The following is a 25,245-nucleotide window of genomic DNA, read 5'->3' on the forward strand; positions in this document are numbered from 1 at the left end:
GGCGAAACCTTAAATTTGTCGAATAATCAGTACGCCACATCATGAAATAATCAAACCTATTCTAATCAATAATCTTAAATATCATTTCATGAAATAATCAAATTTTATAAGCTCCCTGCGACTTATTATACACCATTAAACTTATTCATAGTTTTTTTTGTATATACCTAGCCTTATGAAGACATGGAACAGGGAATACCGCGAAAACCAAAATTCTCAAATTGCGGGGATTTTTCTCTTTTACTCCAATGAAGAAGTAATTAGAGTGACGGAGGAAGATGCCCACAATTTGCGAACTTCTATATTTGCAGTTATAGCCAAGTTATAGAGGCAAATTGATTCACTCAAGAAACTTATAGAACACAAATTTCGTGTCCCTAGACTCCCTAGCAAAGCAAATTTATTTATCAAAAACTTTGTTGATTTTTTTACTTTTTTGTTTACACGGGTATTATTAGATCCGTAAGTAATTAACTAACTCTTTAAAATGAATAACTTGGTCAGATAAAAGTTACATTTTGTTACCGTTAACGCAGAAGAAAAAAGTTTGCCCCCATACAAAAATGATGTGTCCCTTTTTGAAAAATCGATTTTTCTTTGCTAGACAGTCTAGGAACACGAAACCAATGTTCTAAAAGTTGATCCACCCAAATTCATCCTTTTTATCATTTGACATACGGAAGGTGGAGATAAGGAATGGAATCTCCATATACCAAAAAGTGTCATCAAAAAACCTTAAATATGTAGCGCTACAATACCAAGAATACTTGGAAAAAAAAAATCAAAGCATAGACAGCGCACTTCACTCCGTCAATAACGCCTAAGTTCTTAGCTACTCTAGCGCTACTCTGGAGAGATTAGGAACTATTATTTATAGCTGACCACTGGACACTTTTGCATAAATTCTGCCAATGGAGATTGCGTTCCTTAACTCTACCTTCCATAATTTGACAAAGCACAGGCTATTGTTGTTAACTACAAAACACGGAATCGCTTTTAATGAGAAAAACGCCTTATCGATATTTCAAGGTTAGGTAAATTATAAAAGCACTCAGCCAACGGTCGTATTAAGAATCACGTTTAAATAAATTAGCATGCATTTAAAAACATATCATAGAACATAGTTATTCGAAAATAACACATTAAATAACTACAATACTTAATTCCCCACTTATTCATGTTAACGGCACCAATCATGGGACATTTAATAGAAAATTTTGAGGATTTTTGATATTTCACCGACATCTGTAAAATTTCTACCGCTTTATGCTTTAAAAGTTGAATGTCCAATTCCTCTATGTTTTCTATGTATTCAATGAATGCTACTGCAATTGGTTTCAATATTATTAACTAATTAAAACTATGGTTTTTCGCTCCAGTCATGCGATGTATGGCGTCATTAATTTTCAAACTAACAAATGTCAATGAAAATTTAAACTTAAGCAGCTCTTTGACTCTTGTTTATGGTAAAATGTTGTCAGCGTTTAAAAACTGATGGTAAATGCTTGTTTTACAGGATTTGTCTATACCATCCCATTATTGGTGCCTGTTCCATTATAGGGGTGTTTACTATACCTACCTATATATTATCTAAGTACTGAGTTTGTACTTATACGAAAACGGCTTGATTGCGTTTTACGTAGTCTAAAGTTCAACTCTGGGTTCAGCAAGTATGTTATGTATGTTACCTACTAAATTCGCTAAGTCAGTTATATTAATTACTTATTTGCAATACCTATTTGCAGTTTTCTTATGGCCCCGTGGGTTCAGATTTTTCTCTCACTCTCACTAAGCCTAAGCGTGAGCGAGACGGCTGTGCGTGCCCAAGATCGCGGATATGTTTAAATTTTTTTTTGTAAGTTTTAACAAAAAAAGTAATCGATGAGTTCGATCAAACATAAAATTGCGCATATATGAAAGCAATTTCTATATCTTTAACTTTGTGAAAAAATTATTACAAATTTGCACCTGCGTTTTAGCCCTTTTTCGTGATTTTTTTCTATCGAGCAAAACTAAAGAAATCTGGTGTCGAATTAATGAAGTTACTAGAAAACTGATCTAAAGAGGCTCTACGATTTATCAAATACTCTATTGGCTGAACCTACTACACCTTAAAGTACACTACACTTATTTTTTATTCGGGAGTGTTGATGTCATTTCTTCGCAGAATCACAAACACTTTCAATTCTTATGGAAGAAAAAACTGTGTCACGATTTTTATTTCCATTCCGTTCAAATTTTTCATATAAGCTTTGTATGGCGGTAACGCAATGTGTAGATCGCAAAATGTATAAAAATATTGGGACACTTTTCTCCTGTTAGGATCGAAAGAGATTTCTAAGTAGAAATATCATAAAAATTCCCAAATTAAGTATAAAGTGATTTTTTTTTATAAATGGCTACAAACTGGATATAAAGTAAAATTAAATGTTACTGGAAAAATAAGTGGTATTTAAAACCATGCTATTTGAATTTGAACTAGACCCGAGCACGAGTTCGCGCGTACGCGCTCAAAACAAAACAGACGGAGCAAAAAGCAGAGCGTTACAAATTCAGTTCTATAATAAATTTTACAACTAGGGCATGAAGCGACTGATAAAGTGAGTCGAGGATAATATGGGGTATTTATATTTATTTGTATACTGTACTCTTCACTTCGATTGTGAGTTAAATATACAAAAATTACCAATATTTTAGGTTATTTTACCGTATTTTTTCAAGACTAAAGAAAATCGTACTCGGGTCAGGACTCGGGAGCGCGCCGGTCGGGGGCGCGTCGGCAGAACTAGCAGTTTCAATGGCAGATTTTAGACTTTATTGCTAAGTTAATAATGGTGATAACAGATGATTTTACTTTATGCTCTAGAGCATAATAAGCAATTTTATGCCGCTTACACGCGACTTAAATGTCAATTGTACGAGCACGAGAAGTGGAAACACCTTGAATGAAACTTACATAACCATTTGTTTTGACTTGATTCTTTTTTTATTGTTTGTGTATTGTTATGGATGATTTATTTATTATTTTTGATATAGGTACTTAAAAGTTATATTTAGGTAGGGTATATATCGCTATACTCGTATTATATTGTTCTTCGAATTTTGTTCTTTCTGAGGTACAAGATATGATAAGAAATTATTCTTTTATTTAATTTTCTTTAGGTATTTGTGCAAAATAAATGCCTCTGTATTTTATCTATTTTTGTAGGAGAGGCTATCATGCAAATACAGTTATACCTATTAAATTTCAAATGAATACTCAATGGCACCAAATGACAAGGTTTTAGAATAGATACCGCATAGCATTATGCTTAACATTTAAATGGCCATACAATAGATTTGATCTGCCAAACGTCGACGCTAGTGACATCTGTCCGCCTTACATTTTATCAACAATATCGAACTGCCTTCGATTATAAGGTACTTTCTCAATGTCATTTTTTTTTCTTAATTGTACAGAAATTAAAACAAAACAGGAAATAAAACACTTATCATTTGTACAAAGGCGAACTTATCCCTTTAAGGGATCTCTTCCAATTAACCTTTGAGCAATTGAGGGAGAATTGGAGATGGTAGACATCCGTACTGTACAAAGTGGCGGAATAAAAAATAGAAAAGGTATTTATTTTACCCTACAATATACATTCAATGGCATATGACATACAACAAATATATACACATATATACAACTAAATACACTTATACGTTTAACTTTGTTATACATTAGTATAATCACTTAAGATGTATTTTTATACTAATCAATTACTTACCTAAGATGTAGACCTAGGAATATTGTTAGATACTTTGCTTACTTCAGATACAACATATGTTCTTGTAGGGATTTAAGAATGACTCACGTTAGACCGGCCCGGCCCCGGGCCGGGACGTCTGACACTTCGTTTTCTATGACGGGTGATCGGTGATGTTTTCTATAGAAAACAAAGTGTCGGACGCCCCGGCCCGGGGCCGGGCCGGTCTAACGTGAGTCATCCCTTATGCTGCGTTTATGTTAAGTATAATACTACTTATATAGGTAAGATAGGTACCTATAACATAATATTACATTACATTTTAACCACTTAATAAGACCGAGCTTGCTCATAATTACTATTTATACGGTAGATTACAATAATTACTACGTCGATATTCAATATTCATGTAATCTTGAGATAACTATCAACTTACGCTCTTGCATAATAAAACATTTCGTTGAATATTTGAGAATAAATATTAAGTTTAAGATTGACGTTGAAGACTAATGTTATTTTGGCTTACAATAATAATAACATATTTAATATATTAAAAGAAAAAAAAACAAAATCAAACCAAAATCTTTTCGTAAATATAAACTTACTTACTGCTGTGGCGCAGCGACCCGAAGTGGATCTTGGCCTCCGACACCAAAAACCTTGCTTCTCTGTCCAAAACCGTTTCCGTCCAGTCGACGGCGCTAAGTTCGCTAAGGTCTTTTTGCACTTCATTTCTCCAGCGGTACCTAGGGCGTCCAGATGGTCTTCGGTCATTTGGAACTCCAGAGTAAGCCCTCCAGACTGCACGATCCTCACCCATCCGGACTACGTGCCCGAGCCATGGGAGTCTGGCGGCTTTCGTTTCTAGAAACGAGAAACGTAAATATAAACACGAATACAAAATCTCTTTTGTATGCGGTTAAATGGTTTAAATGAATTAGTAAAGAAGATCTCTACCAGTGTTGTCACATCTACCAACTTTTGGGTAGATCTACCTATTTTGCCTGCGTTCTACCTATCTACCTCCCTTGGCCTGAAATCTACCTATTTTTCAAAATGGTACAATTGTAAGTAATTCTCAATACATGTGACGGAACATTACTTAATTTCTACCGAATTTAGATTCGATGTAATGAAAACTTGCCAAAGAAACAGATTATACAAGCAGATTCATTACCTACAAACAATGGAAATCCTCATTTTTGTTTCGATTTCTTTAATAAACACGTGTACTAACATCACAATATTAATGACTAATAAATAATTTGAAAAAATTTATACACATTTTTAATCATAAAAATGTACTTGCTATTGAGTGGTACATCTACCTGTTTTTCATTTTAAAACCACCCATTTCTACCTATTTTTGCACCCTGTTCTACTACTTCGGCAAAATTGTATGTGACAACACTGATCTCTACGTTCAAAGCTCCAAGGTCAAAGGCTGTATAAGCTTCGTAAGTATTACTTCCTGTGCACTGTGTTTTTCTAAGGACTGGCTGCATCTTCCGCCAGTACACGTGGCATGTGCATTGTACTCGCGGAAGTTATCCATGTGGTAACATAATATCGGTATGAACATACATACCATACCTAAATATACCATAGGTATTTGTAGAGAACTTAAGAGGCTGTCATCACCCAATGACCTTGAAATTGATGTTACTGTTTTTTTAGAAAAACTATTTGTTTTGGTAAAGCAAAAAATATATGTTAAATATTCATTATGTTTCAAAGACCGTGGCCGTACTCGATACATGATTGAACAAAATCGGCTCGATAGAAAATAATTGCAAAGATTGATCTTAAAATCACCATTAAACGGTTCTATGTCTTTTTTTCTAGCGCAATCGCGTTTATATCCGACATAAAGTATAAGTCCCAGTTGTATAACTGTATAGTATGTATGTATTACAATTTGCATTCTTGTTAGTAAGACTATATAAAACGTTATGTCCGACATATATGCGATCGTGCAAGCCAGTCATCTGTCGGGTCGGAAAGACTCAGTTGCTGTAAGAATTCACTCAAAAACTTTAAGAGGAATTAAAATAGAATGATAAACTAAAAACGTTATGTCTGATGTACCTACACGCGATCATGCGAGCCAGCCATTCGTCAGGTCAGACAAAGCTCAGTAGATACAAGAAATAATTTAAAACTTTAGATGGATTTATAATATAAATAAAATTATATTAATGATAAACTAAAAACGTTATGTCCGATATAAACGCGATCATGCGAGCCAGCTATCCGTCAGATCAGACAAAACTCAGTTGATGCAAGAATTAATTTAACGCTTTAAGCGGATTTATAATAGAATAAAAAATTGAAAACGCGATCGTGTTAGCCAGTCATCCGTCAGGCCGGATAGGCGGATTTATACTGAAAATTTAAAGAAAAATGATGTATTCCGTAACAATAGGATGATAATCAAGGAAACCCGTTATCATAAAATTAGCTTAGCTTAGTTTTTTCGTAAAGCCATGACATGGAGAATAAAGCGTTTATCCATGTCCATAACACAAAAAGTAGCAAACTTTACGCATTTTTTTATATTTTTCTAATTTAAAAGAACCCCGTTCAATATTGATCAACAGAGCAGCTCGTTTAGGGAGCTCAGAATAATAATAAAAAATTTATGAATTTGAAGCATCTTTTTTTAGCTGGCTGATTTAGACCCCTGGGAGTTACAATTAAGAGAACGAAATTCCGTTTGTATGGGAACTTGAAATTCGGCCGAGCTCGCTGTGGACTCATAATGCCAAAATAATTACAACACATTAGGGTTATTGCTTGCTTCAATAAACGGAATAATTATCAGTCATGTCGTCAGGGATGTCACTAATTACGTGACGAAACTGTTTAGTCGCAGCATGTCCGATCCAAAGTCATCAGCTAGGGATGTGGGAGTGTCCGTCACTTTCCACATGTCCGGTTAATTTATCGCATATATACTAACAGAAGGCTTACCGCAAAAATATAAAATAATATACGATTCGAGGGATGGAGATGCAGAAGTTTAAATTTTCGCGGTAGACCCTCGGTTCGCGAATAAAGTTCGAGATAGCGAAATATATCCACGCTTACTCTATATACCTACTCCCGAACTCTCCGATACCTCGCGCTTCCTTAGCCCCTGAACCCGCGTCAATTCGGGTAAATTGTAAGGTGTAGGTACTATACATGCAAATTTTCAGGATTGTAACAGAAATCAATAGTTTGTTTATCAATTATGGTTGCCTACCTTACAGTCGCCCAGTGCCTCCTTGTTTAGGCCGGAACTAGGTGCAGGAGATTTTGAAAAAATTACTTACCTAATGGCTTTTATAGAGTTATATTTTGAAAAGTTCTAAAAACAAGTCTGTTTTATAAAAAAGTATATAAGTAGGTATATATTATACATATAAACCTTCCTCTTGAATTACTCTATCTACTAAAAAAATGCATCAAAATCCGTTGGGTACTTTTAAAGATCTAAGCAGACAAGGACAGACAGCGGAAAGCAACTCTGTTTTATACTATGTAATGATGTTCAAGATAATGATAAAACCGGCTGATCTAAAAATATTTTAGTCTTTCTCATATCTAGAGACTACGACGAATCTTTTAAATCTAGCTATTTCGGATACAGAACATTGCAATCAAGACAGTGATCTAAAACATTTCCCCTAGTTTAGAAATGTTCGGGCATTACTCTAAAATGTCAGTTTACATTAAACATACCATCAGTTACATTCATTCACAACTCTACTCGCGTCAGAGCAAAAGCGGTTCCAATTGGTCAAGGCTCGGATCAGACTATTGAATGCCTGACATTTATTAACTAGGCTAGCCTTAGACAGCTAATTTATACAGTTAAGGCTAAATACATCTGGGTGTGAATGTAATTACACGGCATTATATAATATTAAACTATGAATAATTTATTCAAAAGATCTGAATACCTAATTGTAAAAGGAGTTTGATGTATTGCTGCTTGGATGACGACTGACTTTTAAATGAATGATCGTTGGTTGAAATCTTGGCTTGTAATCTTTTAGTAGCAGTAAATATAATATAATGTAGTATAATGTATCTGTTTTTTATGTAGTGTGCAATAAAGATTTTTATTATTATTATTATAATATCTTTAAGAGTATACATAGCCCCAAAAAAAAACAGTTTCAACTTCGAGTTGGGATTGGGACCCAAAAATAAAAACTGGTGTATTCGTAAATTGCTCGATTTAAGTGCCTTAAGCGCCTGGGCTGCATTAACCACTAAGATGTGAAGGAAAATGAAATAACTTAGTTCTCATGGTCGTATTATAACTAACAGTCTAGGAAGAATATAGTAACTATGATTAAATCTGCCTGAAATTACCGTCTAGCAAAACGAAAGAAAATTCTACCTAGACAATATAATTAGCACTGCACTAATTGATCGTTGTAGTCAAGGATTTTGCAATCACTAAGCAAAGAGATGCAGTCTGTTATTAAGATATAAATTAACCATAATTTAATATCGATGATTCTTTTATAACAAGTAAGTTTGGTTCTGTGGAAAAGCAACTTATTAATGTTCTATGCAATTAAAAAAATACTTTTAGCGGTACAAAAAATAATGAAAATTAAAATGTATGGATAAAAAAAAACTTCAACTTTATTTCTCAGAAACGAAGCCTAACACCATTTTTTTACCGCTAATTCACTTTTTTTTTAATTGCAAGGAGTATTTTTTTTAACAAAATTTCTATCGAGTGTTACTTTTCTCGACCAGTGGGACCAGTGTGCGATGTAGCTAAAGAGACAATCGTCGACCATTAACGTCAATCGAAAAGTAAAATAATGACAGATGCGATCGAAACGTCATATAGTAATAATTACTTTTTGATTGAAGTAAACGACTAAGATTGAAGATTGACAACTGCACAAGTAAACTCTGTCTGTCTTTTACCGCTTCACGCTTAAATTGCTGAACCGATTTAGATGATATTTGGTATGGAGATAGTTTGAGGCCCGGGGAAGGACATAGGATAGTTTTTATTAGTCATCATCATCATTGGGGTGGTTGAGGTCTGAACTGGGCTAAAGATGTGCGTCCTCCGTCCTCCCATAACTGTTGAGGTTATGAATGAATGAATGAATGACATAGTTTATTGCGATAAACATATATTATGTAAATCAGTGAAGAGTCTGCGTTGTTTTCGCACTGTTTCCGGCACCGTTTTTGCGTTAATTGACAAAGTCGTTGGTACGTGGAACGCGGTGTGGTCTAGTTGGCACGGAACCGGTCAAAACCAGGAGTGCTGAGAAGCAGTACGACTGGCAGGGTCGCCATGAAATGTGAGGCGTTAGGGTAGTAACACAACGTAAGTCGGCAACATACTGAACGATTTTAGAAAAAACAGGGTTTTATACTATACAGCGAATCGTGTGACATTTACAAAGAAATCTAATAATATACTTGGGATAGGTACCTAACTGACAAATGCCAAATGAAGTTAGCGGTTAACGTTATTTAGACTAGTATAATTATAATATCTCTTATCGAGTCGTAGCCTTGATCTTCTATTGTATTTTTAATTAAATGTATTGTTTATTTCTAAATATCGCATGACGTGTGCACTACGACCACTCATCACGACACGTCATGTGCTTATACTACAATCATTTTACGCCAACGAAGTCGCAGACAGAAGTTAGTTACCTATACCGTGCCTATACCTTACCGCTTACCTTGACAGTTACGAGGACCTTATTCACACGACTCCTCAGTGGCATTATAACGGAGCTCGAAGCTCGATACAGCTGTTACTGTAACTATTCACATTTAATTGACACTTTATATACCTTATTGCCAAGCCATAAAGTCAATTTATGGTTAGTAAAGAGTATTATCATTATCAGCCATTTAAGGTGCGTACCGTTTTTAAAAGCAATGAGTAGCGGTTTAGCCTACTGTGAGTACTTTTTTGCAATTAATAACCTACTTGTTGGATCAATTACTTATTGCTTAAGAGTCATAAGAACTTAGCCGCCGCCATACAATCAAAGATACGCTCTCAGTTGTTTTTTTTTTGGGCACCAACAACAATACAAAAAGTAATACATAGCGCAGTGAACAGAAAACATAAGCCAATAACAGATGTTCACAAAAGTACGTTTAAAACAACATTCTGAAATAACATGAATATTTAGGTAACAGAGATAGGTATAGTTATGGTACTATATTTTTGTTGCTAGTAATTGTACCTAATATAAAGAAATTAAAGAGTAGAAATTTTACATACATAACTTCTACTCACTTTGTCTTTGTAGGGTCAGACCAAGATAAGTTGGCAGCGACTTTGACAGCCCAGACAGTGCACAAGCATTATTTATGACGTTTACTTACATAGATGGTACGATCTTATAGCCCCGCCCCCGTGAGGAAATGATATACGCAATGCGACAACATTAAAAACACGTTTTAAAATTCCTGACAATATACCAAAAACAACCTACGTGATTTAGTCGGGTTATTTGTTATCCACCATAAACCATACTAAATTTACAGTGACAAATTAAAAAATGTGAGACACAACAAGGCCAAACAAAAATAGAGCTTTCTCTGCTACTCCTACTGTAAGATATATAAAACTATCCCGTTCTGTCAATTTCGCCCACCACTCTCATGCCCAATCCAAGATTCATGTTTACTTAACACTTGCACAGGCTGGGCTGTCAAAATCGCTGCCAAATTAGTTTGGTCTGACTCTATAACATTTTTTAACAACAAAAACTAGAACCAGACATTGATATGTTATATAAGTAGTTCATGCCAAAGTCATGTAATTTAAGCATGCTATTTCAAAATGAGAGCGTATCATCGACACAAGCCTTGTTGAGCTTACTGTGGGATTAGTCAATTTTTGTAATAATGTCCTATAATATTAATTTATTTATCGATTGTTCGGGAGCGGCTTTGTGGGAGAGCGGGTACGTGTGACTCTTAAAAGGCTCTCAATTCAATATCTAAAACGCGCACACTGTCTATTTGTATCGGAGTAAATAAGATAGCACTGTTGCATGTTACTGGGAATAAGGAATAATAAGAAAACTGGGTATTTAAAAATATTTGGATCATTGAAATTGTGATTTTATTAAAATTGCAGACTCATAAGTCAAAAAAATAAAGACAGAACCGTTTAATGGTGATTTTAAGACCAATCTTTGCAATTATTTTCTATCGACCCGATTTCGTTCAATCATGTATGCTCGCGGCCACGGTCATTGAAATATAATAAATATTTAAAAAAAATTGCTTTACTAAAACAAATAGTTTTCTTAAAATACTGCTTAAGTAAAGTAACATCCATTTCAAGGACATTGAACCTTGACAGCCCCTAAGGGAATGTAGCGGGTATATTATTATGCTATCTTACCAGGTCAAGTACCACAGGGCTAGCATCAATATTGTATTTCATTAGACCAGTAGGTACTAATTTATATATTTATAAATGTAGTTACCAATGAATGAGTCTTAGATAAGGAGCCCAATTAAGATTTTAGTTTCTTGTTATGAAATTGTTATAGATTCCGTCAGCTGTAAAGAGCCATATACCTACATCCATATCATATCAAAAACCGTTTTATAACAATTAATTAAAAGACGGGCTCCTCTACACGACGGGCCATCTTACTGGCCCGCTAAGATGGGCCAGCGTGTAGATAGGGCAGTGGTGTCAGATGTCTTATGGCGCGGCGGGATGGCGATGGGATGGCCACGATGTCGGTTTTTCGTCCACACATCATGACTCCTCTACACGATGGCCCAGCGTAGGCCAGTCCAAGGGGCGCAGCGGTGAAATGAGATAGCAATATTATTTGCTCCCTCTAACGCATAAATGCGTGCCTAGGACTGGCCTACGCTGGGCCATCGTATAGCGGAGCCCTCAAAGGTTGCGTACGCATCAACACGTGGCCCATTCCATAGTGCGTGCTCTCAACCATCACATGGTCATCTCGCTGGTTCAGGCCTGGGCCATCGTGTGTTAAAAATGGCAATATAGTTATGGTACCTTATAATATAAATAGTATAAATTACTATACCTATCAGTGCGCGCTTAATTAAAATGCGTGTCATTTAGGTACAATCATATAAACCTTAGAAAACAGAATCAAAAATAATAATAGGTGCTTAAATAGAAACATTTACAAGTTCATGACAATCATTTTGCAATGATGAAAATCACAGATCTATGCCTAAATAGATGCCGTATACGCTCCTCGTGCAAACAATTCACTTCGTGATTGATAGTAGGTACTTATAACAGTGGTCATTCAAAATAGGTGCATTCCCGATTACCACCTACACCTATTTGCTTGCTGGCAACATACATTGTCCTCTTCTACTCTGTTTCCATAACCCTTTGTCAGGCTGAGGGAGATATATCTCCCACATACGGTGACAACGGTGCAGGGGGGTCACCTCTCTCTGCATCTGACTGTACATATAAGACTGACATTCGAATGTCAATTTTGAACTGTCAGCCTGATAAAGGGCCTATTTAAGCAAAGAAAAGTAACACAGCCAAACAACACGATAGAGTCAGACCAAGACAAGTCTGCAACGATTTGAGCACACGCAGTGCAAGTGTTATTTTAAACGCCAAGCTTCTATGAAATTATGACGTATAGGTAAATAACACCTGTACTGCGCGTGCTATCAAAATAGTTGCAGATTTGTCTTGGTCTGAGCCTAACAATTAAGAAGTGAATTATCTACGATCAAAACAAGACCTTATTATTCAAAGCTATAAAACTAATGCGATGCCATGACGAACATGACATCATTATTCTAATGGAGAATCAGCCAATTAAAATTGTTGTCCATAATGTCCATGTAACCATACACAAGAATCTACAACATAGTTTCCTACTTTTTAATAATAAGTGGTTAAACATCAAATTATTTCATCATGATCTTCGTCGTTTTGCCCCACCTTTTTGTTACGGCTCATGGGAGCCTGGGGTCCGCTTGGCAACTAATCCCAAGAATTGGCGTAGGTAAGCACTAGTTTTTTTTACGAAAGCGTCTGCCATCTGACCTTCCAACCCAGACTGGAAACTAGACCTTATTGGAATAATTCCGGTGTCTTTACGATGATTTTCTTCGGCGAAAAGCGACTGGTAAATATTAAACGATACGAGTATATCGTACATAAGTTCGGCCGCGATTGCAGAGTACACTGGTTCGATTCCAGCCCTGAGGACTGAAGGCCTTGATCACGTTTTCTTTCATATATGACATTTATTTCAGTTTTTAATTTATATATATAGGAGTTTCTACTTAAAATAACACAAGTTAAAACATTTTCATTTAAATAATTTAATTACAATCCTCTAGTATAAGATAACTGGGTCACAAATTTCAGAAAAAGGTCACTTCTGTGGACAATACAATAAAAGTTACACATACCGCGTTATTCTTATTCGTGTCTCAAGTACTGAAAAAATGTATCTCACTTGTAAGGATGGAGCGTAATAGGTTTTGATTATCCTAACTTTATGACGTCTATAAGAAACTCGCAAACGAGTGTAAGCATACAATAAAATGTGTAAGACGGTCTTACACATTTTATTGTATGCTTACATAATATTCGAAGAGTTTATTTGTGTGAGATATTGCGATTCTTCCTCTTCATAACGGCTTCATAGTGAGGCGTCTGTGGTAGGTAGTCTATGTAAATGATGCATCACACGTGACAATCCGTCTGTCATGGTATTAGGTAACTAATTGGTAGTTCTCAAAAGGTTACGGAATCAACAGTTAATTCATAGTTACATACGAGTTATCACGATTTCCGCGTAACTTCTGGCATCTTCTGGTGATTCTGGTCACATGAAACTCGAGAAAGGTGTTACTTGTATTGTTTAAATAAGCATTGTTCAGTAACAAGAAACTATGTATTTTTTTTATCTAAAAGCATTATTAATCCATATATATAATAATGAAATAGTACATTACGATACAAGGGCGAAAAATAGGAAATTCGAAACGAGTGGGGATAAATTAAAACACGACCGAAGGGAGTGTTTTAAATCGACACGAGTTTGCGAATTGCCTATTCGCACATGTACCGTACAACATTTTACAGTACATATGGCCCTTTAAATTTTCGACATGTTACGTAATGTCCTAATTATCGCACTAGTGCGGAAAAGTAGGACCATATGTACTGTCACGTTTATTTTATACTCTAAAGTATCTAGTCTAAATACACTTTAGTCAAGCTAAGTTACGAAGAATGTGATATCAGGATCACGACATATACCTAATTCTGTTTTTGCCATAAATATTGAATTTGCCATAAATTTAAGAAATTGAAGTTAGAATCTATTTACCTGTAAGGCCTTTTTAAATCATTTGTCAGTAACGTATTCGTTGTTTTAAGGCGTTAATTAATACTATACAGTGTAAGGCTTACGTGAAACGCGAAACGGCGCGGCGCGGTGCGGCGCGGCGTGGGTGAATTCAATCCTTTGATACCTATGGAAGTGTTCTACGTGGGCAATCTCGGAATGCCGTTGGGCCGCCGCCCCGCGCAGTGCCGCGCCGCGTCGCGTCGCATCGCGAATTATTCGCTCACGTAAGCCACTGCGTAAGAAAAAGACAGTATGATTCTTTCTGCCTATATTCCAGCGACAAGTGGCTCTTAGCAAAGTAAGTTTATCAATAGGTATGTGCCCAGTCTGGCCTTAATTATACTGTAAAGTCACTCGAGGATCCCTTTCTTTCGCATAATTATTGAAAGTCATAATGTAATGATAGTCATATTATCATTAGTCAAAACTCTTAAACCGTAAACTTTTCAGGAATTTCTTTAGATTATTCTATAGATAGGTTAGGTTAGGTTAGGTTTGTTTTATGGAAATCCTGAAAAGTTACGCGTTTCTGAGAAAAACCAAATTATGGCTAACGAAAATGCGGACAAACAATACATTATGACTTAAAAGTCTTAAAACTTTATGGGAAATGGGACTTCATCACGGGAGGTGCGGAGAGAAGACTGGCGGCCATAAGCAGCCCCCACTTCAACGCCACCGCCGATGAAGAGCATACAGTTCAAGACATTGATTTGTTACATTACAATGTTATAAGATTTTATCAGTATCCAGATACAAAGAAATTATAATAATCATATCAGTGTCAACTACCACAAGAAACATCTACTACTACACTACACACACGACAAATTGCGATCAAATGATAAAAATCTATTTGTCACTGATTAACGCATACACATACCCCATCCCGCATATAACAGCCATTAGAAATTGGAACTTATTGCGTGAGAATACAGTAAAAAATAGAATGAGATTTCCAATGCCTGTTACGGCTATTATGCGTAACGGATCAGTACTATACGGTATATGGTGTATTGTGCAACTGGCAGAACCAGTTGCCGTTGCCTCACATATTGAATACACTCGGAAGTATTAGTCACAGTTCCTAAATCCAATTCCTATCCGATTATGTCACAAGTCTCAATAGGAGATAATAGTAAAAAAATGGGTAAGTGTCGTTGGAACGAAGTTAAGAAAGGGTCGTGACGGAAACTCGTGACGGAATTCAAGTGTTAAAACCCAAGGTGGAAATAATTGTGCTACCATGTGACACATACTACTTTTCACATATCATATGTGGAAATCAGTTTCATGTTCATTTTGAAGTTCATGCTCATATTGTTCGTTTTCGTGTCCGAGTCCATTATTTTCTTCCTCATTTTCATTCGTTCTCAATCTTAATGATTTGTCACAGAAAGAACTTACACTTTTTTTCGCCTAGCCCCCTTCCGCCAAGTCCGTACTGTCTGATAAGGAACTTCGCTTCAAAAAAATTGTAAAGAAGACCAGAAAGCGTACCGCGAAAAACGAAAATCGAGATTTTGTTATCTGTCTCTCTATCGCCGTTCCTATTAATTCGTGACAGATAGATAACAACTAGTTTAGATAGATACATATTTTTGATCACTGGTGCTTACTAAATCCGGGAATCTATTTCTTTTGTATCGAACATTTATTCATTACAGAATGGATGCAATACTTGTCTGTCTTACGAATTATTTTCAGCAGAAAACAATTGATTTTTTCAGAATTTTGCATCGCGTCTCCTCAATTGAGGCTACCACCCTTTGACAATACGAAAAACAATCCTTTAAAATCAAAATTGCATTTTGAATATTGGAATGCCCCTGCAAATCGCAGTCCAATACCTAATGATGCCTGTATTTTTCTAATTACATATACAACCATACGTTAAATAAACACGGTTAAATAAAAGGCATAAATAAAACACGCTAGAAACATAATATGACATGACACTTATGTTTGCCATAGTTACAAATAAAATAGGTTCCTCTATGTCTGTGTTCAAAATGGCCCCAATGAGCTACCTCACATATCACTTTCTTCCTCACTTTTATAATGATATTTGTTTCGATTTCTTGTTAGTTACGTACGTGGTCAAAGCGCCTTTTCTTCTTATACATTTACGATTTGGATAGAATTTTCTGTCAATAAGACTTTCATCATACAGATTAAAAAGTAGATAGTTTTTTCACCCAGATTTCCACTAACAATAATTTGCAACTCCATACCAAATAGCTTTCTTAATATCCAAAACCGAAATATCAGTGGTTTCCAACCAATTAGCACACAATGTACTCGGATCTCGTATTTGCGATTTCGCCGATCGCATTCCTTGGGCGCGTGCGCCGTTGTGTGACACGGATCTTGAGGCCGCCGTGATATAGGAACGTTCACACTTATCCACAGACTGCGCTAACACCGTATTTTGAAGCGTTTACTAAGAGCAACTACATAGCGAGCAAGTGACTAAAAACTCGTAAGTGGAATCCGTAGAATTAGTTTAGGTACATAGGTGCAATTTTACTTGTGAAAGCTAAGAATCGAGCAGCACAAATTAATTGTTTCTAGACCATTTTATATAATAACAGCCCCGTACATCCCTAAAGCTTTTTGGAAATATTTTATTATACAAGAGTATTGGTGTCAAAAAACTGCTACAATTTTTTTTATATATTTAATTTAATTTACACAAATTAAATTGCTTATTTACCTCAAAGTTCATTGTCTTCGAGATATTTGGCATCAAATTTGAACAATTTTAGGCCATAAAACTGGTTTTCTGGCCATAACCTTTGTGTTAATTAGTTTAAAACAAAAATATCTGACCAGTTTCTAGAGACGTCAAAGACCAACCCAAATATGTAGATTTCTTATATGTAAGATCCTTCACAGCAATCAAGTTACGAAAAAATATCTTTCAAAAGGCAGACAAGAATTGAGATAAAAGATTGAAGAACCGATAGCCGTTTGTCTTATATTTCTATCTGTAGTGCAAATGTAAGAGTAACGTCTCAAAACTTGAAATAATTCGATGAAAACCGCAGGGAGCCCCTTAAAATATTATAATAAATTTTGCACAAAAACTAACCATATGAAAACCATTTCTTAAAGTGAGCAATATTATGCTTGAGGGAAGCTCAGCGATAACTTTTTTATTTTTAAAATGCAAAAAATATGAGCATGAGGCACGCAGTTCTATCTCGCTCGCGCGTACACTCAGTGAGAGTGAGAAAAGAACACGAACTTACTGCACCTTAAGTAGGAGGAGTGAAAAATAGAGAGATGGGAAAAAACAACAATCAGTGACATTTATTTCAGTATATTAACAGTCAATTGAGCCCCACAAAATAAGATAGAAACCAAAGTAATTTATTAACAAGCAGACACGTCTGCGAGCGATACTCCAAATTGTATATTAAAGGAAAAAATAAGGAGGTTGCGGGTTCAAGTCCTGCCGGAAGCGTAACTTTTTCCATTTTTTCCTTTAATATAAAATTAAGATAGAAACCAGTCTACGCTAAACTTCTACCATCAGAAGGACCGTATGCTTGTTTACTGACGTGCTATAAAAATCCGGACGTACTTCTGTTTCCATATATTATTACGTTATTAGAGATAAAAGCATATTAAACATCAATAAAACATAATAATTGAGGAAGTCACATAGCGTAACACAACGCAATGGAAAGAATGGTAAGATTTAATGTTAGTATTAATCTTTAAAAACTAAAGTATTTCCAGGATCCAGAAGATTTAATACCTAATTTTACTCTAAACGTTAGGTTTTTTCTGCATGTTTTTATCGTCGAGCCTTTGAAAAAATATATTCAGCTTTGTACAATGACCAAAGTTCAGAAGCCCTGTCAAAAGTTTCAAAGGAAAATTAAAACCCTTAAATTCAAGAGGTATTAAATCTTCTCGGGCAGTGTTGTAGGGTAAGAGCCGGCGTAGCTTTATTTGACGTTCATTAGCGCATTGTAATATGCCTACTTGAAAAATAAACTATCTTTATCTTTAAAGAAAACATTTTCTTACAACTAAACAACCTCGTCGTGGTCTAGTAAACACGACACTTTGTTTATTTTATTCTTCTGTGGTCACTGAGGTATTTTAAATGTTTTAACTACCTGACCACAAAACTATTTCTACTATATACCAAGCAATTTTAAACCCAAGTGTAATGAAATAGGAGCGGTGACAGATCACTGTTAAGTTGGCAGTTTTATATTGTTGTGGCTTCTTCAAAGTCTTCAAACCAGCTAGTTATAAAAATGCCCGGAAGTTATGCTGCCTCTTTCGTAAGAAATGTTTTTCTAATTTTCATAGTCTGTGGTCGACGCCTTTTTTACGACCTTTACAATACGGTTCTCGGTTTGTTCTCAGGCGTTGTTTTAATTATATTCTATTAATTCGATTTTACGATTACGATTTTTATAATAATGTACAGTGTTGATACACCTGTTGTGTGTTGTTTGTTGTGTTGAGTGTGACCTTGGATAATATAAATACGATTCCAATCAAAAGTAAATAAAAACCGGCCAAGAGCATGTCGGGCCATGCTCAGAGTAGGGTTCCGTAGTTACTCTTCCGTCACAATAAGCTAAACTGGAGCTTAATGTATGGTAGATTGTTAACCAAGGGATGAACTGTGGGTGTACGTCTTTTTACTATGAAGGGGAAACTTTTTGCGATAACTCAAAAACAGCTAAACTGATCATATCCGCTATAGTTTTCATTTAATGTCTTTCTTAAGCTCTACTTCCACGATTTTTTTCATATTTTTTGGACCTATGGTTCAAAAGTTAGAGGGGGGGACACATTTTTTTTTCTTTCGGAGCGATTATCTCCGAATATATTCACTTTATCAAAAAATGTTTGTTGAAGACCCCCATTAGTTTTGAAAGACCTTTCCAACGATACCCCACACTGTAGGGTTGAAGCAAAAAAAAAAGTTGACCCCCACTTTACGTGTAGGGGAGGTACCTTAAAAAAAATTAAATTTTTAGATTTTATTGTATGACTTTGTCGGCTTTATTGATTTATATATCCATGCCAAATTTCAGCCTCCTAGCACTAACGACCACGGAGCAAAGCCTCGGACAGACAGACAGACAGACAGACGGACATGGCGAAACTATAAGGGTTCCTAGTTGACTACGGAACCCTAAAAAGGCATTTGCAACATACGAGTGCTATAGGTTTAGGTACGTCATTACCGTCAGCAGAGAAAGGCGATTTTTTTTCCAAATGGAGGCGCAAAGGCTGAACTTCCCAAAGAAAATTTGAATTTTGCGCCTTTTTCCACACCGAGATAGTCAAATTTACAAAGTTAAATTAATTCAATTTATCCTCTCACGAATTATCATCATATCAATGTGGCCGTATTTATTATATGTAACATATGGTATGTGTAATGTTGGAAAATTCTAGAATTTGTTATTGAACATGTTATAATAAACAATAAGATGAGCTCTAAAAATGTAAAACAGGTGGACATTTTAAATAAATCAATTCCGCATTTACGTCAGCGTTAGATTTAAGTTCTTACTATTATTATGTTTTTATTGTTTATTATGTGCATAGATAAAGAAATAATATAGTCCATAATTAACATTTTAGTTAATTTTAGTGATGACTTCGTCTTCATATATCACGGTTTATTTTCGATCAACCACACCTGGATAGCTTATTTTGGGTGTTAATTATATTACAACATGTATTTATATGCTAAAATATTCACAATGATGAGACTTCTTCAGTATAACGCAGTTGTTAGGTATCTCTAGGTCTAGTTATACGACTGGCTCAGAGATGCAAGCTGAATGCAATGCAATGAATTGGCAGTTCGCAAGGTAAGCTTCTTTTGAGAGACAAAGATTGTGCTACGCGGAAGAGATTGACAAAATAACGTGCGTCAGGAGTCAGGACCATTATCATAACGTGGGCAAACCATAGCTTACTCTAGACTAATTGTGTAATGTGACTTCTGATTCTGTTGGTTCTGACATCGAAAGTTCATATGATGGTCATACAAAAGCTCTTGTTTCGTGAAGACACCTGTAAGAATTTACATTTGCTAAGAGGGGCATCGTAACAACTATTAAAGAAAGGAAAGCTACATATTTCGGACATATATATAGAAACTCAAAATATGACTTATTAAAACTAATTATTGAAGGGAAGATTGAAGGGAAACGAGGACGTGGGAGAAGGAGAATATCATGGACAAGGAACATAAGAGACTGGTTGGACGTGGGCAGTACAGAGAAACTAATTCGCATGACTTCAGATAGAATGGCATATAGACATTAGGTCGCCAACCTCCGGGATGGAGACGCCACTTAAAGAAGAAGAAGTAAGAGGGGCATCTACTTCATCGCAGTTATAGCGGGTCTAACAACTTTGTCAGTAGAAAAAGACTCGAAATTCAAATTTTATATGAGACGATACCCCTTCTTGTCTACATTTTTTTAAATTTACTGCTTTTTTACTGACGAAAATGGCTTGACAGACTATTTTCAATATTCTTCGCTACAGTCCAATGCAGCATTTAAATTTTTCACCTCAGTCGTTCACTCTTGGCAGAATGGTCGAGGCTATTGTAAAGAACAATAATATATGATGATAAACACACAGATGGCACAGATAAATTATGCCCATACCAGGATTTGAAACCGGGACCTCCTGCTTCGTAACCAGGGTCACTACTGACTAGGCTAGAAAGCCATAGATAATATAGAATAAAAATAAAAACAACAAATACAGTCATAATTTGAAGAATTACAATTATAGGACGCGTGGTGAATACTCAACAACTTGCGGTCTATTCCCGAGACCTTATCTGACGAAATACAAATAAATATCTATTTGCGGTTTTCTACGACGTGCATATACCTATTGTAACCACAGTATTGATGTGACAATGCATTCCATGATAGGGTTTTGTGTTCAATAAGTTGTGCTGTTAAGGTTATTTTTATGTCATTACTCATTAGTAGAGAATTTCTAATAGGTACCTATTTTTATAATTTGTAACACACTTCTGATGTACCTACTTCCATGATGTTTGTTTGTCATATTTAATGAGTATGCATGATTTCATCGATTTCTTGCAATTTTAACACTCTCATTTATACGATATCAACCACTGTCATGTCAAATGGGCGCTTGGCCACAATTCAGTAGTTTTTTTTCTATTATCTATGGTTAAGTTACTTACGGACATAGACACAAACAATGGACATTCACACAATCACTTGTTTCCACGTTTACTTGATTAGATAGCGATTGAAGAATTTATTAATTGTCAATTGTTTTTGTAACAATACCTACATGTAATTTAAAAGCATAGTGCGATTTTATTATAGGCATTTCTGCAATTCACAATAAGTATACTGCGTTGCGTGTCAAGTGTCCATTTCATGGTGAATGAAACTTACGTAAACAGCATCTATTATTAAAATACTTGCTAAAACTTTTCAATACATAGTTTTTTCTGTGAAATTGTGTATTCCGTTACAAATATCAAAGAGAGAGACTTGTGGTATTTTGTGCAACAGGTACATAATAAGGGTTCTTAAAATCGAAGGGCCGAAGTTACAAAACGAAAGACACAGGGCCGAGAATTTTAATACCTAAGTAATTTTGTAACGTTGCACACAATATTTTTTTAAAGACAGCAGCAAACACCTAAAATGATAAATAAAATCAAAGTGAATATTAGTTTGGAGAACTTTGCCTAGAAATCAGCATGAAAAAAATACAACAGTTGCATAATATTGTATGAATATTCCTAACATCACTGCTCCTAAAGACAAGATCTTCCAAGTTTATTTTGATATCACTGGCAGTCATTTTATCAACTCCGCAAGTAAAAAAAACAATTGTAAGTCACTTTTATGTGAAAAACGTCAACGTATGATCCAAAACGAACCGAAATGAAAAGTATTGTAAGCGGTGGGCATTTGGGCAACAATACCATTTAGTGTTAGCATGGATGTAAACAACTGAATCAGTGCGCACGTAGCACGCGCGCACTCGGAAATGTTCCACATGCGTTGCCGTGTGAGCACATACGAGCATGGAATATAAAACACCGATTACCTACTTATTTACAACGCATCATCTCTATTATAAGATGCAGTGGTACTCTTTTATAAACAACTTATATTACGTACAATACTTACAATTATCCAATTAAAAGTATTGTAAGTTGTGTTCAATTATATAAGTATTACTATAACTAATTGTTAAGGACGAGTCGTGTCACATTATTCTGAATGTAATGAAACAAAGAAACATAATATGTATAATATGTAATATGTGTAATAACTTTACCTTTAAGCGCCTTGGTCTAGACTATAAGCTTATTTGTGAATTGATTGATAAAAATAAAACAATAAAAAACACTTAGTAATGTATTTATAAAAACTCTGATCTAGAGACAGAATTAACTGTGATGAATACAAAAAAAAAACAGATCAACAATCAACAACACACTGGTTTTGGTATATTGGTCGTGTGCAAAAACAGTCAATTTGATAGTCTACCTTTCAGAAATCAGTCGATAATGTTCTCTTTATTTGATGATTTAGACATGTGGTTTGCAAACAACGAAGCCATATAACAAATAAAAAATGCTCGGATTATAAAAAATAAACAAATGAAGTATAGTGAACAAAAACTCATCAACTTGTTGACGATATATCAACCAACAAAAAAAAAACTTAAAAGCTACAAAAAAGTGATTCCGACTCCGTTACCTATGATGCAAAGCTTACGGTCCGAATATCATTCTGTCATGAGGCGATTAGTCATTGCTACTGTTATGTATTGAACCCACGTGGTCTTGCCCCATCCTGACCTTTGACTATTGTAACAAATTAATCATTAACAAAAAAAACATCATGACACACGTATGGTAACCGTGACCAACAACGAGCCCTTACATAACTAGACGGCCGATTCTGCTATAACAATTTGGTAAGGATTTGGTATTTTCTTATTCGACTTGAGTCGTGTCATCAGTCATCACGCAAGCACCAATAAGTGCCTTATGAGACGACTCCTAATTGAATTTCAATCAACGTCAGGAGCTCACGCTGATCGCACACTCGCTGCACGCTGTGATGCTGTGAAGTGCAAAGTTTATATAAGATAAAAACTAAAAACCATATCATTTTTTTAAAACAGAATTGGCCTATTAGTGAATAGTTTATTCAGAGTAATATGACAATTATAAATTACTAGATGATCATAAATTACGGGAGTACGCTCGCAAATTAATCTCTGGTCGCAACACTAAGTTATGATAAGCATCTTTAGTATATTATTTCATCATCTCATTTGTTTTAATTACTACGTGCAGTTTGTTAGGTATACGAGTTATATGAGATTTAATTGTTCATCTGCGTGTGTCTAAATACTCAAGAACTTAAAAATATTTTAGGTTTTGAATACAACAGTGTACTGTAAATTTTTAATATTGACTGTAAATGATTGGGTAATTTAATTTTGGATGTCATTTGACACTAGTAGATATCTAGACAGGCAGTAGTGTTGGCCGAAACGTTAATGCAAGACCACTGACCATTTCAAATTGAACCGTAAACTGTAACCGTCAGTTACGGTTTACGGTAACCCGTAACCGTAAACCGTAACTGACGGTTACAGTTTACGGTTCAATTCGTAATGGTTAATGGTCTTGCATTAACGTCTCGGCTAACATTGGCAGGCAATACCGCACATGACCTAAATAAATGAATGTTAATTGAAAATATTTAAAGTAAGGCTTAAAACAATATGGTGGATACGATAACACAAAAGCATACCACGAAACTTGTTATATTTACATTAATTATGAGTATTTCTACTCAAAACGAGATAAACATTAAACACTTCTACTAACAATCTTAACAGTATTCGCATTCTGTAGACCAAACGGGTTATACTCAACCGAATCCTTCTACTTAAACATTAAACCTTGTCGAAAACATTATTCATTATAATACATAAATGAATAATTATATTGTGTTGAGTTATTCCGTTGCTTGGGGGCGGTTAGCTGAGGAATTAAGTTGATTAAGGAAGAATTTCTGACGCGGTTTGCATGATCAAGTAAAGACTTAGATCATAGCAAGGACTCAGCTCGACTTGACTAGGTCATAACTGTTCAATGATAACGATTGTTTGAATTTATAAAGGATGTTTGCTACTGTTATAGCAGTAGATACTTTAAAAAAACCTGACACTTAGGGATGGACGTACGAACACAACCGAAGTTTGAAACCAAATAAATATATACATTTATTGTAAAAATAAATTATGGTTACAAACAGTTTTGACACAGCCGGCGGCGCTCCGTCGTACAATATTTCAAAATTTTAAGAAATAACTCTTCTTTCTTCATTTTATTAACTTCTATTTTGTCTCCAGAAATACTCCCAGAAGCGCTTCGAACGAAATGTGTCCGGTGCACGGAAAACCAGAAGCAAACAGCAGTGAAAGTGATCAAGCGAGTGAAGGCCGAATATCCTGAGGAATGGCAGAAGCTAGCTTCACGATGGGACCCCACCGGAGACTTCACTAGATACTTCGAGGAGGTGCTCACTAGGGACCACTTCAATTATATCCCTAACAGTAAGTATTTGTTAGATGTGACTGTAAATCGACTGATTCCGAGTACCTTGTAGTTTTGCAGAAGAAGGACTTTTCAAGGTATTTTCTTGAATGAAACAGTAACATTTATTTAAAATTGTAATGGCCCATATTATAAACACCTTATTGATACATATTTTCTGAATACTAAACACCATTTTGCTGACTGTACGGCGTACGTATGAGCCACAAGCATTGCAAATACTGAAGTTATTTTTTCTGTTCTCCGGCCAGAAAGCCCGCTGTGCTACACGAAGTGACAAACGTGATCTGATGTGAGGGTTTCTTATTCACTGGCCGGGGTGTGTACTATTGTACTTGTATTAAGCTGGCAGTATTACATATCTTGTATTAAGGAATGTATGAATGTATGAATGTTCGTACGAGAGCCTAATTCATTAACTCAAGGTCACTCGGTTCACAATATACGAACTTACCCAATA

The 25,245-nt window shown here is 35.4% G+C and overlaps 1 protein-coding gene across 1 annotated transcript in view; it reads left to right on the forward strand.

Annotated features, from left to right (window-relative positions):
• LOC133527559 (arp2/3 complex-activating protein rickA-like) overlaps positions 1 to 25,245 on the forward strand; it is a 68,417-nt gene that overhangs the window by 25,359 nt on the left and 17,813 nt on the right. The window contains exon 3 of the mRNA XM_061864615.1: positions 24,581 to 24,784. Within this exon, the coding sequence (XP_061720599.1) occupies positions 24,581 to 24,784 (204 nt within the window). The remainder of the gene's footprint in view (positions 1 to 24,580; positions 24,785 to 25,245) is intronic.

This window comes from Cydia pomonella, chromosome 18 (genome assembly GCF_033807575.1).
Source record: "Cydia pomonella isolate Wapato2018A chromosome 18, ilCydPomo1, whole genome shotgun sequence".
Taxonomy (NCBI): domain Eukaryota; kingdom Metazoa; phylum Arthropoda; class Insecta; order Lepidoptera; family Tortricidae; genus Cydia; species Cydia pomonella.